Source organism: Phoxinus phoxinus, assembly GCF_949152265.1.
Source record: "Phoxinus phoxinus genome assembly, chromosome: 2".
Lineage (NCBI taxonomy): Eukaryota > Metazoa > Chordata > Actinopteri > Cypriniformes > Leuciscidae > Phoxinus > Phoxinus phoxinus.
The window spans coordinates 47361879-47380581 of record NC_136877.1 but is presented as its reverse complement, the minus strand read 5'-3'; the positions used below and the strand labels follow the sequence as shown (position 1 = coordinate 47380581).

At 39.8% G+C, this 18703-nt stretch overlaps 1 protein-coding gene across 1 annotated transcript in view; it reads right to left on the bottom strand.

Annotated features, from left to right (window-relative positions):
- The window catches only part of dnah2 (dynein, axonemal, heavy chain 2), a 161571-nt gene that overhangs the window by 19830 nt on the left and 123038 nt on the right, over nt 1–18703 (bottom strand). Inside the window, 22 exon segments of the mRNA XM_079584640.1 lie at nt 936–1084; nt 2483–2669; nt 2955–3081; nt 3698–3897; nt 4114–4258; nt 4404–4537; nt 4613–4761; nt 5063–5213; nt 6565–6631; nt 6948–7096; nt 7504–7629; nt 7744–7908; nt 8026–8142; nt 8904–9073; nt 9378–9519; nt 9651–9767; nt 11127–11337; nt 11522–11661; nt 13045–13177; nt 14967–15106; nt 15213–15373; nt 16653–16820. Of these exon segments, the coding sequence (XP_079440766.1) occupies nt 936–1084; nt 2483–2669; nt 2955–3081; nt 3698–3897; nt 4114–4258; nt 4404–4537; nt 4613–4761; nt 5063–5213; nt 6565–6631; nt 6948–7096; nt 7504–7629; nt 7744–7908; nt 8026–8142; nt 8904–9073; nt 9378–9519; nt 9651–9767; nt 11127–11337; nt 11522–11661; nt 13045–13177; nt 14967–15106; nt 15213–15373; nt 16653–16820 (3248 nt within the window).

Here is an 18703-nt window from a genome sequence, read left to right as displayed (position 1 = left end):
TAACAGCTGTCATGGATATTTTGGAGCACAAAATCTGACCGAACAGATACAGTATATACAGGAAAATAATGAATTTCCTTTGTTATTGTACAGTATCTACAGCTCGGTAGATCTAGAATTCTGCAGTGAAATAAAGTAGCACTGTAAGATTAAATGTATTTAATGAATTTAAATGAATTAACGAGAGAGAGAGCGATAGAGAGAGAGAGAGAGAGAGAGAGAGAGAGAGAGAGAAAACTTAATAGTAAAGCTTGATGGTTTAATTACAGCGAAGTTATCACCTCATTGCTGATAAATATAATGTAGCTTTCAGTTTTGAAGCTGTTTTATTTATAAAACTCACGGGGCAGAGGTTGAAAACCAGCTCCTGAATGTTTCAGTGTGCGCAATTTCTTTCCTTTATAAAGTTTCCACCTCAATAAAACAGCTGCGAGTGAGCGCATACAGGCACATCTGCTTCATAATACAATATTTTTAATACAAAAAAAGCGATCTTTGTGGGAGAACGTGTCGCCCTCTCCTTGTGGTGGCTTGCAATTCCAAGAGGAATCGGATACACATGTTTAGACGTTTGGTCGGATGTCCAGATATCGGATATGTATCTGATTTAAAACCACATATTGAAGCGGCTCAGAATGGATGTGAAAAAACCGGATCTTTGTGTTTACATGTATGAAACAAATTCCGATCTGTGTGTGTAAAGCAGCCAAAATGTCCTCACAAAGATGGCAATATCCGAAATCCTTGTGGTGACATTTTTGGTCCACATGAGGAAACCAGCTTCATAACCAGCTTGAAAATGTCCAAATGCAGAACGTTTTCTGTGATGGGTATGGCTTAGGGGATAAAATATACACTTTGTACAGTATAAAAATCATTATGTCTATGGAATGTTCCCATAAAACATGAAAACCCAATGTGTGTGTGTCACTCACAGCCTTCATATTGAGGATGGGCGGCTCTACGAACTGAGCGCCCAGGTTGTTGATGATGAAAGCCGTGACGCAGATAGAGATGCGATCCTGTCGGAGAGATCGTACAATCAGCATCCTCTGCAGCTCATTGCAGCTGTTCTCCCATTCTCCTGAGCAGAGAGAGAGAGAAGGAGAGGAGAAACAAAGCAAGGAGGCAGATTGTGGCATTCAAAGTCAGGAAGGGAGAGAGGGAAGAGAAATGAAGAAACAAGCTGATAATGTTTCACTCCACTAACTTTAAAAGGGGATTTTTCATTGACTTCTATTGTTTTCATAGTGCACTAATGATATTTTCTCTTCTCTTACTAGGAGCTGCGGGCGGAGAATGATTTTTTAAAGTACCTGAACTGAATGATGTTTGCTTCTGTTAATGATTCCCACACGTGCATTCTTCCGCTGATATAGACCATACAACTCTGACATCGGCTCTGATTTCTAAACGGATGACTTTAAGTAATCTGTTATTTATTGTGAATCGAAACCACAGTGACCAGCGTAATCCAACCCGATTCCCAAAACAAATGATTCTTACGAGTCAATTCTTTTTAGTGAATCAAAACGATACACCACAACCAATGTAATTTAACCTGATTCCCAAACAAATTATTTTACGAGCTGTTTTTAAAGCCATACACAGTTTACAGTGTAATCGATCCCATCTCCTAAACATATGAGCCGACCACCGACCGGTGTAATTCAACACCAATTCCCCCCGAAATGAACCCTACGAGCAGTGAATCAAAATCATATATCACAATCAGTGTAATCCAACCTCATTCACAAAAAACGATTCTTAAGACAGATTATTTTGAATGAATCAAAACCATACAGCACAACCAGTGTAATCCAACCTGATTCTCAAAATGATGACAGAGAATCAAACATGATTTACTAAGGCACATGACACTTAAATCAGTGTAGTTACCGACTGGTTGTTCATATCACATACAGTTAAAGTTCTCATCATTTGGCAATGGAATTAAATGTATTTTCTGTCAAGTCACCTTTGTTCATATAGTGCTTTAGACAATACAGGTTGTTTCAAAGCTGCTTAACAGTGATAAATAAGAAAATAACAATTCAAAGATGCTAACAGATTCCAATTCTGCTATAAAGCATTTCTAAAAAGACAATAGTGTCATTACTCAGCTGGAGTCAGTTCAGTGTTGATTCAGTTCAGTTTAATAACTGTGTAAAGTTTAACAATTATTAAATGAGTTAAATTCAGCTATAGAGCAGCTATGGAGAAAACAGTAATATCATCATCCTGCTCAGTTCATTTCTCATCCAATAGTGTATTTCTTCCTCAAAAGCACTAAAGGAATCATTATTAAATCATTTACGGAACAAGAATTTTTAGGATATATCAGAATTGTTAAATTCCTTACAATCTCTATCCTGTCCCTAATGTCTAACCTCATCCAAAAAATTAGGTCCCATAATGTACACACACACACATGCACGCACGCACACACACACACATTCACACACACATACACACACACTACCAGGAAGCGGGGCTTTCTCTGGGTCCGGATTGGTGTACCAGAGGTGCCAGTCTCGAGGGTACTGCTCAAACGAGGCCATGAGTCCACGGAAATTAGCCAGTTTATCCAGTTCAGTTATGTTGTCCCAGTTAGAGTCCAACAGCCAGTTAGAGCAGGGGTTATCCATCTGTTTCTTCTTATCCAGAACCTAATACACACACACACACCGCACAGAGTGCTTTCTGTAACATGAGGACTTTTTTCATTTTTAAACTAGTCAAGACAATCCTTTCCTATAATCCACTTTCAGGCCCAGAGCGCACACACACACACACACACACACACACACACACACACACACACACACACACACACACACACACACACACACACACACACACACACACACACACACACACACACACACACACACACACACACACACACACACACACACACACACACACACACACACACACACGGCAGCCCTCACCAGTCCCCCACGGAGGAAGAAGCTATATTCATCCATGCTGAGCTTCCCAGACGCCTCCAGGATCTTGGCACACATGTGGAAACTGAACAGGAGCTTGTGACATTCAAACAGTCCTCGACAGGTGTATCTGCAAACGGATCAAACACTCCGACATCACTCTGAAAGTCAGCTTAATATGATTAAAACACATCACATCTATGACACACACGTAAGATGACAACAAACAAGCACTACACAAAGATTTTGTGCGTGACTGCATATGTGTGTGCATAAAGTACCCAGTAGTTATACTGGAGTTACAAATAAAAAGATAACCCATGATAAAAAGATAACTTATGACAAAAATACTTGAGTAGATGTTTTAAAGTAACTGATATTGCATGCAGAGTAATGAAAAGTATGAGAGAATGCAATGGTGAAAACGATGAGCTGATCACATTGTAGTTGAATGGCTGGAGTGGAGCGCTAGAGTCTGTTAGAATATAGATGACTCACTTCAAATAGTTCTTCACAAGAACCGCTCAGAGAGTGTGTGAGCTGTCAGACAGACCAATGACTGGTTTTAAGAAATCATTGATCAAAAATCAATGTATAAACATTGCAAAAAGTAACATTTAAAAATGCAGTTCTTTTGAACTTTCTACTTATAAAAGAATCCTTAAAAAACAGCTCAAAAACAGTATCAAAGTATTTCTCCTTTACGCCTCTGTAAAGATATGCATGTGTGTGAGTGTGTTTCAGACCTGTAGACGGCATAAGTGTGGTGTCTGTTGAGGTTGTTTATCCTCTCCTCCAGTTTGTGGCTGCGGGGGCTGCTCTCTATACTCAGGGTGAACAGGTTGATGTAGGCGTCCAAAGAGAACTGATACATGGGATCTATACAGGCCAGATCATTCAGTACAAAGAACAGAATGGACGCCCTCTGGGCACAGGGGCGGTAGGCCTGAACACACAAACACACATAGATGGGTGTCTATAGCTTTATCTGCCTCTCCTGCTATCAACATCCTCATCTCAGCAGTCTTTTTATCTGTCTGCCTTATTCAGAGCTGCAATCTTTAATCCAATCTGGCAACCCTTTCAGCACCATCCCTCACACCATCTCTCTCTCCTTGACCTCCCCCTCATCCCTCTCTCTCTCTCTCTCTCTCTCTCTCACCTCTCTGGCAGTATCGATTTGGCTCTCGGTCAGTTCGCTGATCTCTAGTTGTTCTGCGACCTCAGTGGCCGTGACTTTGGAGGTCTGAAGGGTGTTCACCAGCTGAACGTCATCCAGCAGGGAGCCGGTCGCCTCGTTCAGCAACCTGTACACACACACACAAAGGAAACGGATGAGTGAGATTTGCTAGCATAAATACACTGATCATTAGAGTTACTGATGTGTTAGTGGCACTCATATAAAGGTGTTAATGGTGTGCCGTGACACATGTAAGAGTGTGTGCCGCCCACCGCAGGATCTCGTCCTCCAGCTCCTGCAGTTTCCTCTTGCCAGAGGCGATGTTGATCACCAGAGAGTCCTTCTGTTCCTCCAGCTCAGGACGCTCCTTCCTCACGACGATCCCCAGCAGCTGGGCCTCCAGACCCTGACGCACACAGAGTTATACTTCATCCTCAAAGACCTCTGTCACGGGAACAAGTTCAATAACACAAACACTGACCTGTTCTTTAACAGCAAAGTTGACGATGGTGGTTTTGGAAGAGATCTCAGGGGTGTAATGTGGATTGGACAGTTTGGTGGTCATGTAGAAGCGGAATTCTGGACTGTATTCCACCTCTTTGTCTCCCAGTTTTAACAAGAAACGTCCACCTGCAGAACACACACAAGAGGATATGGAACATTTCCTTGTCAGATTTTAACCTACAAGGCTGGAAATTGAATCACAGTGCCAAATTTTACTTGCCCTAGTGATAATTTCACTGGCCTTAAAAAATATTTTTTTCTGTTTGCAATGTTAACAATATATTTTAACTGAAAGCAACTTGCTCTGACATACCGGTATCTTAAAATATGTCGCAATATTTATGCACACCAGTAATGTTTTTTTTTAGGCATGTTTATAAAGCTACTTAAATGTCCTAATTGAACTAAGGCCTAACTAAGGACTAACCAACTCGCGTGAGGGACTTGTTGAGGATGGGGGCCAGTGAAGGATCTAGTTCCTCTTGGACGTTCTGCAAGAGAACCGGGGAACCAAACTGCACCGCATTCTCCAGGATCCGCAAAAAATCTGGCATCTGCAGGTCTATCACCTTCAACCCCTGACAAAGAGAGAGACAACATGAGGAATAGACGAGAACATCAAGGACACACAGAGGACAAGATAATGACATCAACTAAGGAGAAAAAAAGTAAAGGTAGCAGAGAGGATAAATATGATTCAAAAGTGATAAATGGACATCGAAGAAAGAAAATGGGATGTGAAAGCGACGGAGAAGAGCTGAAGGAGGCAGAAAAGCTTCAGCTCTGTCATTTTGTCATTGTTCGTAAATGTCAGCGTTTAACTGTAGCGTGTGAACGGCACTCGCCGCTCCAGACACTCACCACTACAGATGAGAAAAGAGGAGGAAAAGGTCACAGACAAAGAGACAGAGGAAAAACAGAGACTGAAGCTGAACAGCAAATTATCCTGAGAGATGAGAGACTGTATGAAAATGCATGTCCTCCTATATCTTCTTCTGAACACACCTGACAGACTATCTGTCCATCTCTCCATCAACCTATCTGTCTGCCCTATCCTTCTATCAATCAATCAATCAATCAATCAATCAATCAATCTATCTATCTATCTATCTATCTATCTATCTATCTATCTATCTATCTATCTATCTATCTATCTATCTATCTATCTATCTATCTATCTATCTATCTATCTATCTATCTATCTATCTATCTATCTATCTATCTACCTACCTACCTACCTACCTACCTACCTACCTATCTATCTATCTATCTATCTATCTATCTATCTATCTATCTATCTATCTATCTATCTATCTATCTATCTATCTATCTATCTATCTATCTATCTATCTATCTATCTATTCCATCCACCCATCCATGCATGCACAGCAAACAAAACCATCTCTGTCGCGGCAGAGAGTCACAGAGAGTGAGTGCATTAATGTGCATCTGTGTTCAGAGGGAGTGATAAATGGAAGGTGTATTGTGCTGAAGGAGAGCAGGCGAGGAGACGCGGCCTCACAGGGAAGGCAGTCTCCAACTCACAGGAGGATTGAGTTTGGAGTTCTTGTATTCTAATTAAGGGCTCTGAAAATGGCTTGTCTGAGGGTTAGACGGTGAGTCATGTGATGAGGCAAAGTGACTCTGGAAAGGCTATGTTGGCGCTGAATGTGGGTTACGTTTTTCTCCATGGAGAATTAGATCTAAGGCTGTCTAATAATCATAGCAGTCTTGTTTCCATTGTTTCTGCCTTGCCCTGATGTCTGTATTTGTTACCAAGACATTTACTGCAAAATAATGAAGTCTGTTCAGTACAAGGGCTCTATGAACTCATATATAAAGGCATGTGTGAGTGTGTGTGTGTGTGTGTGTGTGTGTGTGTGTGAGAGAGAGAGAGAGAGAGAGAGAGAGAGAGAGAGAGATATTTACACGTTTGGACTCCATGTTCTTAATCCACTTTAGTGCTTGTCCTTGAGGGTCCACCATTAGTGGCCATCTGTAGCGAAGGACAGAGAGGGAGAGAGAGAAATATTAGTGCTCACTATAAATGCATGTCACATTATCCATAAATAGCCTATTTCATAACAATCCATAATCTCAAAATGCCATTAATCTGTTTAGTGTGTGTATGTGTGTGCGTGTATGTGTGAGGGAAGAAATTAGCATTAGCTATAAATGAACAATCACAGAAAACTGAGCCTACTATCATCTTTATCTAATTATTCTCCAATCACTATTCATTACTGCCCATTATTCATGAGATATCATCATTATTCTAATTAGCGTTAAGGGATTGGCTCTCTGGGCCTGACCGGTTGCCACGGGTGACGATGACTCCGTTCTCGGTGGAGAAGGCATCAGACGGGAGGCCTTGGATATTCCATTCGCGCACTGCCGTGGGTTTAGACAGAAACACTGCAAAACTGAACCCCGGAGAACACGGCACCTCCAATTCTCTCACCTAGAGATGAAAAGGGTAGCGAAGGATTCAGGCAAGGGCGTTTGAATGAGAGGAAGGAGAAGTTGTTAGAGCCGTCACATGCATAATGTCATACTATTATCCGTAAAGTGTGCAATACTACGCAATACTGAACCAGTACCCACTGCAAAATGACAGTAGTGCTCTAGATGCATGTGATGTTGCTTGACACGAGTATCGATAAAAGCTATTAGCACCATGTTTATACTGGGGGCTAAAGGCGAGCTAATGCAAAACAGACAGAACAATAGACACACAGACATTTAGAGTGACAGATATATAGAATGACAGATGATAGATAGACAGACAGATAGATGAGATAGAACAATATATATACATAGTAGATACCATAGATAGATAGATAGATATATAGATATATAGATAGATACCTGTTTCATCCAGATATCTGTGACCAGCTCATCTCTGTAGTTGGACAGGAAAGGGCCCATGTAGGACAGGAAGGCGGCACCCAGCAGGCAGTCTCCCACCAGACAGGACATGTTCTTCTCCAGACCCTGAGCGCGCACACACACACGATCAGAGACCTCTGGCTGCATTTCTCATCCATATATAAAACATCAGGGTGACTGTGTGTGTGTGTGTGTGTGTGTGTGCGTGTGTGCGCGTACAACAACTGTCTCCTCCCAGCGAACTCTCTCTCCCGCCAGTCCAGACACCAGCTTGCCAGCCCGGTCCAGTTTGAGCTCCATGTCCTCGGATTTCCTCCGCAGCTCTTCTTTCTGGGCCAGCTTTTCATCATACTGTCTCTTCAACAGATCCAGTTTCTCTCCTACCTATAGACGTACACACGAACATGTTATATCACGCTATATCACTCGAACAGCACTGACATAGAGTCACGTCCACATGCTTGCACAAACACAGTGCAGGACAGACTGACACACACTGACCTCTCTGAGTTTGCCCTGGGCTTCAGCCAGTGAGGCCTGTTTCTCAGCCAGCTGAGTCATTGCTCCATGCAGCCTGGCTCTCTTCGGCTCGACCACCCTGAAGATACGGCCGTAAACCTAATATATATATACACACACACAGAGATATGAGAGCATATAAAAAGCTCATGATTCAGTGTCACACTCTAAAGGCCCCTTCACACCTAGAACGATAACTTTACCAACAACTAAAGAAATTGCTTAAAGGTATCCCGATCTTCAAGCTGAATGAAAGATTTTGAATAATATCTGGGTTCCTTGCTACCGTCGCTACCTTTGGCTTGCTTAGTTGGGTTTTAAAGACTTGTTCTGACACTTTCAGAGTGATTTTGAATGGAAACCCAGCTGATGAATGGAAACATAAAAAAAATATACAAATCCCAACAAAAAAGTTAGCATTAAACAAAAATTGCGATCATCTTTTTTTCCCTATTGTGACGAATATCTGAGTGAAGCAGCTTCTCAGAGGAGCAAAAATGTAGGGCGGGAGTTAATATGTCCATCTGGAATTGATTGAATCGTTGTCATTTGCTAATTGCTGCAATCTCATGTGAGTGACAGGTTTGTGAAGTGGAGGGATTAATGAAGAGATGTCGTCGTGAGAACTATTATGAGGAAACATCAATAAGAAAAATGATGTGCCGTGACAAATCATAACAAACACTGCAATATTCCATAAAAAAATGAGAATCATCAAACTTGATTTCATGGTGACTTTAAAGCACATAGAATAATTGTTGGTGTGGACGGTAATAAAGTTTTTGTTGTTGGTGTGAACAGGCCATTAGAATAAACCATTAAGGCGTCGCAACTGTCATAACCGGCAGTGGCTGCTGTACCTCCATGGCCCTGACCCACATGCAGAGGGACTTGGCAGCAGATGAGACCCGTCCGATGATCTCGGGCTGGAAGTCGGGCTGCGTGCAGTACTGTCCGATGGTCTTCAGCACGCGTTCGGAGATGTTGTCCTTATCAAAATTCACCAGTGTCTTAATGAAGTTGGACTCTCCTAAAACAAATGGCTTGTTTTCAGCTTCAGGCAAGCACATATTTCATTTTTTCCCCCGCAATCTGTTCTATGGTTATGTGCTTTCTACTGCATTTGTGCTGACCTTTTTAAATATATCCTGGCATGCTAATGAATCACCCAACCCTCCCCTCACAGAGTTTTTCTCTCTGTGTTTGGCTCATGAGATTTCGGTTATACAGTAGTCTGGTATGGATTTCATGCCTGAGCCAGCGCCTGAATCCATGTGTGACATCAGTGTGATTGAGTGATTTAATAATGATCTGGAACTCTCTTTTTCTCGTACCCAGTTGTCTCTTGGCCTCTGCCCAAGTTGGTTCACATCCTCTGAGGATCATAACTGCCTGCATGACGGTTTCCACAAGAGCTGGAGGTCTGCCATAAGTCTTGATCTCCGTCATGTCTTTCTTATTCAGCGACTCCAGAGCCTGAAGACAGTCCAACAAGATTACCACAGTTTTTTCATGTGCTGATGAAAACATTATGCATCACATATTCAGTTGCGCTGAAGCTGTATCATGTCGTATTGAAAGTAATAGTTGCATGAATGCAGAATGACCTTCATGGCTTCCTCTAGAGCAGGAAGTGCTTCATCTAGGTCTCTCTGAGCGTTCTCAGCCATGGCCTTACACTTGATTTCTTCTGCTTCTATTTTCTCACTGTGAGCACCCACCGCCTACACACACACACAGAGAGACACACACATTAAGAAACACCACAGATGAACCAACAAGGTTATAAATATCCAAAAAATGCACGCCAGCTAACACACACAAAGAAAAAACACACAAACGTGCGCATGTTACAAACACAAACATCAATATGCAACAACAATAAAGAGTATTGCTGAACAGTATGGCGATATATATCATCAGATAACAGAAACGTGTCAACCCGTGGAGAATCTGCTGTATGATTTATACAATAGCATATGCAGGAATATTTACAATGTACAATAAACAGAATGTACTACATAGATCATATTCAAAAAATAAATAAAAAAGACTACTATATGGTTATGCAATGTATAAAACATGTCAAAGGTTGAATTTCCAGCAAAAATATGTACCGTTGCCATAATTTCATACTGAACGTATATATAGAGTCTTGTATAGAGTCAAAATCTGCAAAGCGGAAATTAAATGCAACAAATCATGTAAAAATGTATCATCTTTTATCTTATAATTATGCAAATCAGGAATGTGAGAATCACTCAGATTCCCTGATCATTCTGATTCAATTTCACAAAATTGATACTCACGTGCGTTCTGTTTGATGCACGTCATAGTCTCTGACAGAGCGCATGTTGAAGCCGCTCAGGCCGCCATTTTTACTAATTCAAAACATCAGGTAGAGTCTGTTTTCCAGGAAATGCGTGATTCGCTGGACCTCTGCTTCTTGTAAATACCATTTATTTTCTGACAGACATCAATGTCGTGATATTCAAATGATGTGGATTTGAAAACAGATGGATCGCAGGGTGATAATTATGTGTTTCTTAGCCAGTAAGTATTGAGTGATTGATGGCCATGAGTGTGTTATATCAGCCAGCTTAGGTTTTGACGGACGTGGTTACATGCGTAAGGGGTGAACTATGTTTGATTTGAAATATGTTTGTTTTGAGTAATTATAAAATGTGCTGGAGACATTCAAAATGCTTTTTGCGCAATTTGTGGTACTTATTTTATGGCTTCAATAAATGACCTGTTACTCAGAGACTGAAATGTTTGGCTTGTCAAAAACATTACATTCAGCCGTCGCAAATTCACTGACATTTGAACATCAAGTTAATTTTTTTTTTACCAGGAAATTAGGTTTTGATTTTGATTTGGTCTCTTATAACAAAAATCTTTCATCTAAACACATGAACATTTATATTTTGTAGTTAATAATCGTGAAAAATCACTTTTTACAACTGTTGTTCCATTATTACAACTTAGAAGATTCTGACTCGTATGCTGTAATATAAGAGTTTGGTTATACCATTTATCCCTAGTAAAGAGCCTCAACATTAGACAGACTGACACACACACACCTTCTGCTGTTCATCTGCCTCTCTCTTCTGCTGCACAATGACAACCAGATATTCCTCACACTGTTTCTGGAACTCAGCTACTTTCTTCTTGGCCTCTTCCAGCTCTACAGACATGGCCTCCACCTTACTGCGCGTGTCATCAATCTTAAACAAGCCATTCCTCAACTTAGACACCTGCTCTCCGAGCTCACCGCGCTTCTCAGACAACAACCTGAGAAAAGAGAGAGAGTTTTCAGAATAAACACTTTGTTTTAGTTTGAGATTTACAGTTAACAAGCAACAGTGAAATGGAAACAGGAAACTATCATGTCTTTTAAATCCTCATGGCAGCAAAAAAAGAAAAGAAAAAAAGAATAACAAAAAGAGAAATTGAGAAAAGTGTGTTTGATTCCTACTTCTTATATCCAGAAACCAGCTCCAGGTAGTTGGTGGGTGTGACGTAATTGTGTCTCTTCAGTTCTATTTTCATCCTGTGAGAGAACTGGGCCACAGACTGATGCACGGTCACAAAGATACTGGCAACTTTAGTCTGGATCTGTGAAGCCACCAGAGAAATGACAAGTTGTGGCAGCCTCGCTTTATAAACAAACCTCGCACAAGGTCACAACAGAAGTATGCTAAACCCAAACTAATCCTAAAACAGACAAAAAAGAAAACTAGGCTTGAACTCTCTCCAAACAAATGGAGAACCTCAAGTCAATGTGATTTGTAGTTCAAAAACTGTGAGCAAAAAGTATGTATGATATCCCTCTCAAAGGAAACAGAAGATCCTCACAGAGATGAAGGAAGAGAGAGTAAAAGACTCCCGATGAATCTTAACACTGGAAATTCAATTAACCTATGATTCAATATCAGCCGTAAGAGATGAAGTACCTCAATAAGACTACAAATTAAAGGCCAGGGGTTGGACTTGATATATAAGTGTATAAAAGGAATATTCTGAGTGAAAAGTTATATAACAACTTTAAAGGTACACTCAGTAATCTATCCCTCTTTAAAAAGTTTAATGTTTTTGAAAGAAGTCTCTTATACTCTTCAAAGCTACATTTATTTTAATCAAAAACATACAAATACAGTCATATTGAGTAATTGTATTACAGTTTAAAAAATTTGTTTTCTAATTTAATGTATTTTTAACTGTAATTTATTCCTGTGATCAAAGCTGAATTTGTGATCAACACATCAGTTGATGTGAACTGAAGTCTTCAGTGGCACATGATCCTTCAGAAATAATTGTAATATGATTTGCTGCTCAAGAAACATTAGCCTACTTATTACTATTATCAATGTTAAAAAAGTTGTGCTGCTTAATATTTGTTTGTGTGAAAACCATGATACAACAGACAAACAACATTTATTTAAAATAGTTATTTTTTTGTAACAAAGTCTTTACTGTCACTTTTGATCAACTTAATGTATCCTTGCTGAAGAAACGTGTTACATTTCTTAATAAAAGTGTTTATTATTAAATAAAATATAATATAATATAATGTATTTATTTCATTGAGGGGGGCACCCAGGTCATGTGGGCATTACATGACTAGCCAAATAATCCACTTTTTTATTTTTGGATAAGAAAATCTACTCTAACTACTAATTACACATTTTAACAATGGCATTATCAACAAAAAAAATTAGCACGAAGCTACATCCACACCACTAGGGGTCAGTATAAGCCAAAGATGACGGACAGCACAACAAATACAAAACTGCTGAGTGCACTTTCTAAAAAAAATAAAAAAATAAAAAGATAAACTACTAGGTCTACACCTTCATTGTATGTCTATGGGGCAACTGTCGATTGTAAGTAGGCTACATCTGTTTTTGTTTGTTTTTATAAATTGAGGCACATGCCGAAATTATTTAACGGGGTAGATGTTAACTTATTTAACGCTATTTGTTTGTTGATGTGTCTCACCCCGTCCTCGCTCCCCAGAGAGAGTCCATCCAAGGATCTTTCTGCCACTTCCAACAGAGCGTCACGTGGCCATTCAGAGAACCAGTCTATCGTGGTGCAGTTCACCAGTGCCGGGTACTGACGAAGACGGTTCCTAATCAAATAAACACAGAAACAAACAGGCCTTACATACCCATAATGCCTCTATTATGTAGACAGTTCAAGATGGTTTGCATTGATTTGTCACAAACACTAATATCACCCACCGGTTCAGTCACGCTTATTAAAGTCAGGCCGGTGCCAGACCAATCAGAGTGAGTGCTTAGATGATTCGAGCTGTCATATTTAACGAGTCAGGGCCCTACGGGTCACATTACGAAACAACCGCCTCCTTCATGTGACGGCAGATGCAAATGAGTGATTAACGAGAACATTTCCCATGTATGTTTCTATAGTGCTGCAAGTGTGACAGGCATAATTATAAAGCAAGAATGTTCTCGCCAGCCGCCGTCTGGGGGCCAGTGAACAATGTACCGCGTCTACTTATCTCCGTCTCTCATCAAAACTAATATTTACCTGTATTATGGCTCTTCCTTGTTATTTGTGTTGTCATTTTTTATCATTATTGATCGAGCTCACTCTAACTATGGTCTGCAGGTAACATGCTTCTGCTCTGGCAATACAAACGCACTGTTGTTAGTCATGCCAATAAAGCCCCTGAAGCTGAAATTGACTGAGATGCAGCAAGCAAACAGAAAGAGAGAAAGGGGAAGCCAGATTTACTACATCATTTATGAAGACACTTGCGAGTTTACGGCAGCACACGGTAAAGTGATTGTAGATGGAGGGCAGAGCTTTGTCTTCCTGATGTGTGTGAAATGACAGCGGCAGAGAGGTTTACTCCTGTCGTTTCCTCTAATTTCACCCAGTTGTATCTCTCATCCACTCTGAACTCGCTCACTGAGTCATCGGTTGATTCATAAGCAGCTATACTGTGTGCGGGTCTGTTCGGTTAAACCGTATATTGGCGTTCACTGTGAATCAAGCCTTCAGAGAGAGATCTTAAGCCATAAGAAGCCACAGGATGGATCTCAATGTTAGCATGGTAATCAAGGATGACTCACTATTTGAGCAAGTTAGATTATAAGCAGTAGGCGTGCATGTGTGCTGTATTACAGTCAGCTATATTAAATCCACGCACATGGGATTTTGTGGAGACACTGAATGCTGAAGTGGTGGCGGGTTTGTGCCTTTGCATGTGATGTCTATAGTACGTAACTAGCATAGTATGTATTAGCTTGCCACAGTATGAGGGATAGAGATTGCCTTTCCTTTATGCCTCCATCTACATTTATGTTCATTATTAATATCATCGCCAGATTGTTTAATACAGTTTCAAAAATCTTACTGCATAATTAAATGTATTCTTTTTTCAAAATGTATTTATCCTTATTTCTACACTGCACATTTAATTTAATAATTTAATTAAATTTAACTAGGCAAATGATTAGCTAGTGTTGCTCTTAATAATAATAAATAAATAACTATTATTATTATTATATTTAACTGTTAAAAAACAGAAGCTGATCACGTTTAATTAAATTTAATCCATTCAATAATAATAATTTGTATTATTCAAAATTGTATTTATTATTATTTCACAAATTAAGAGAACAACAAGAAATATATTACTAGTTAAATAATACTATTGAGTAGTAAAATAAAAATTAATAATAATATTTTTTAATATTAATGATCATAATCATAATGAAAAATCACAAATGTTTTCATTTTATAGGTGACATTAACATTTTACTCTATTTGCAATGTTGTTATTTCACCTAATTTTCCTTATTTTGCCCCATCTCTCATTGTATGCAGCTTTGCTGTTTTTTTTTTGTCATGCAAATAAAACACACTAAAATGAAACTGATAGAGTGCACCTGAATGGATCTCCAACAGGGCTCATGCACAGCACAATGTGCAGGTTGTTTCTGACGCGCTCTATCAGGTAGTTAAACATGGCGTCTGGTGTCTCCAGGATATTGTCCTTCCTGGCTGAGTCTGACAGAGCGTTCTGGATCTACACAAACAAAACATGTTGAAAATCTGCTCTCACTGTCACAGACATTATTAAACCCAAGCCTACAGTCACAAGCATTACAAACGTATATGAACAACACACACACCTCATCGAGCTCGTCTGCTTTATAGAGATTGGGCACCTCCCCTGAGCTCAGGATGTTGTTAATGTCTTCAAGGAAGGACTCGTCCACGATCTGTGTGTCATTAAACAGGAACACAGTGGGCTTGTTTTCCACTCCTGTCAGCCGATAGAGCTTTTTAATATCTGTATGGGGAGAGGAAATATGTCAAATATTCCATTAGGGCCACATTAAACTGTGCTGTGAAGGCTACAATGTGCATAACATAACAGATCCTTAGGTCCTGAGCACTGGGGCAAGAGGCATTATTCTTCAGCATTTGATTTACCACAACATGCCACGGGACAAAATATCAATGCCTTTGGTATATATTAAAAGAGCTTTATATCCAAGATCTGAAATTGAAAGAATAACTCAGCCAAATGCCTTACATTAGTTGGTCTTGAAATACAATTGAACATGCCTGAATGTTCAGATAACCCTTTAAAGGACCAGCAAAACAGGTTTAGATGCTGGTTTGCTGGTGTCCCCATCGGGCTACTTAACTAACTTAACCAACAACATTTCCTTGGTCAAGTAGCTGGACTGAAAGAAGACATGAACTATATGAACTACCTCAATTATGACATGTTTAAAGAGGCTTCTGGTTTTATTGTTTGTTCCTGTAGGTCAACTTGAAGAGTTGTTGGTGCTAAAACACCAATATCATGGTTTGAATTCCTTTCAAATAACAATATTGCGTTATTCCCTAAAAAATTACCAATTTTGTTATTTTTATGGAAAGTAATGCACTGTTACGTTAGTAATAAGTTACTTTTTCTCACCTGAGCAGGGCTTGCTTGTTTGTTTTTAATAAAAAAACAAAAAAGGTCTATTTTTGGCAAATATAAAGACCCCTTCACACCAGAAGGTGAAATGAATAAGCCTCAGGCTGAACGAAATGCAAATTTATGCCTATAGATTAGAGGGCGCAGCTCAAACAAACCTTTCAGCTGTGCTGCCATTCTGGATTGCAGAAGAATAGGACGCTGGAGAAGTTTAACACTCTAATTTCAGCAATAAAACACAAATGTGATGTCTATCTAAAGTCATTTTTGCTTATTAGTATGGTTGAATTGGATCATCGAAAGTCAGCAGTCAAGACTGTCGATCGGTTAATAAAGTGAGACTTTTTGTGCGATTAATGGCACCATTATTGTGAAATTAAGCTTACACTGTTTATCTTGTTCATCATTCGCTATATCCAGCGAAGTAAACCATCAGATTGAAGGCCGATTCTCACAAAACTGTGTTTTAATGTGTTACTTTACTAGTTACTTGAAAACAGTAATCTAATTATGTAACTCGTGTTACTTGTAATGCGTTACCCCAAACACTAACCATACGTAAACCTTTAATGCACTAAGTTTCTTTGGATAAAGTCCTCTTCTAAGTGAATAAATGTAAATTGTGTGTAGAACTCACCTTCTCTGAACTCTTGTTTGCGGTACTGTTTGGTGACCTCCACCTGGAAGACCGTAAACTTACAGATGTAGGCGGCCAGTCTGGCTAAACTCTGCCTGCCCGAGCCACCGATACCAACCAGCAACATGTTCCCCCGGAGCTGACTGATCACACGCACCAAACGCGTTACTGAGGGGGCAGAGAGAGGGCGCTGTTTCCATCATTACAATCACAACGGTGCATTTACTTGCATGAATCATGTGTCATTTGGTCAATGAAACATTAACAAACACAAATACACACACTCACACTCACACCCACACCACTCCCGCAGGAGGCCAAACAAACAACCGATCACAAAGGAAACTAATTGGCACAAAACCATAATTAGTTATGAACGTACGCATATAAACATACACGTTATACTTGCTAATTTCGTAATCAATCAGCTACGCACAGCGGCGTGTCATTGAACTGAGTGTGTGTGACGTGTGAGGTGCATTCACCGCACTGACTGTGAGACCGCTTTAATGTCACAGTGACAGGATGCATATAAAGCATTCTTATATGCGTCTTTGACAGTAAATGCCTGTATATGCGGCTGAGTGACATATAGGCTGGGCAACCGGCTGCCTAATTATTCTCCCTGCTGATGCGATGGCGTTCTTCTTTGTGGGAATGAGAAGGGTAATTATTCATGCTCGCGGGGGATCTGAGGGCTGAAGTGCATGTGATTTTGAAGAAAGTTATAATATGTGTGAGTAACTGAATGAGAACCGGGGAGATTGGTCACTGATTTACGGGGCTCGAAAGCGCACATTGAATCAAGGGTATTGTGATGTGGAGGAACCATATGATGAGAGCTGTATAATAACCGTTCCATGAATATTGTTGACTCCAATAGAACAGCATTTGTTTTTCACATCATTCAATGGCACCATGATAAGTTACTGAGACAGAAGCAAATTTTGCTCAAATGCACAATGGTGATCGTGGAGTTCCCGTTGTAGGCTCAAACTTGCAATCTTTTGGCCCAGAGATTTAACCACTAATGCCGAGGACACACTTAATGACTAGCTGAAACAATCTAAGACTGAACTGAACACACTTATGCCTTCTGTACACCTAAAGACTTTGAAAAGATTTAGAAAAGACTTTATAAGATTATCAGCTCACATCTAAAGACTTGGTTTCACAGACTCACAGTCTCAGACTAAAGATTTTACAAACACTAAATCTTGTAGTGACACTATTTACAAGACTACAACAAATTTTTTCCTCCATTAAAATAGGCATTTTTATGCATATTTTTTTTTTGATGAGTAAAAATATGTTAATTTATATTGTTTAATTACAATAAATCACTTTCTTTTCCAGGAAAAAAAAAATCAAATTAGACATTATGTGAACATCTCTTAATAAAGAGTTGACTATTTAATGGGATGACCTAACTTTTTCACATGACTGTATATGGGGGTTATATGAATCTATATCATTATATGATGAGAACAATAGTTTGAACTAAATGTCTTGAAAGGGTATAATTTTAAATGCAGGCATGTCGATGGCTTCGGCAATATCGGTCCACTTCTTTTCTTTTTCCACTCTGTCGTGGTATAAATGGCAGTTTACATCAAAAAGACACGGCTGCTCTGCCCCAACCCGATCACACCAAATGCGTCTATATAGCACGCAGTGTGTTTATCGTGTAATATATACGCGAAAATGAGTTTTTACGTGCATAGTATACGCATGGATAGCACATGGGTAGGTTTAGGGTGGGGTGTGTGTGTATGTATTATACGCTTGGGAAGGATTAGTGCTGTGGGGTGCGTGTGTATATCACGCAATAAAGTGCGTATCATATGCACGCGCAAAACTGCATATCATATCCACGTAAAATCTAATTTTCGCGTATAAATTGCACGATAAACACACTGCGTGCTATAGAGACGCATTTGCGTGCTCAACAAGGCGCTCCTCTTTATCCACGGTCCATTTTCGCCTACTTGGCGCTCGTTGTGTTTCCACGTCCGTCGACATGTTTCTTTGTGACTGATGGCTTCCTGTTT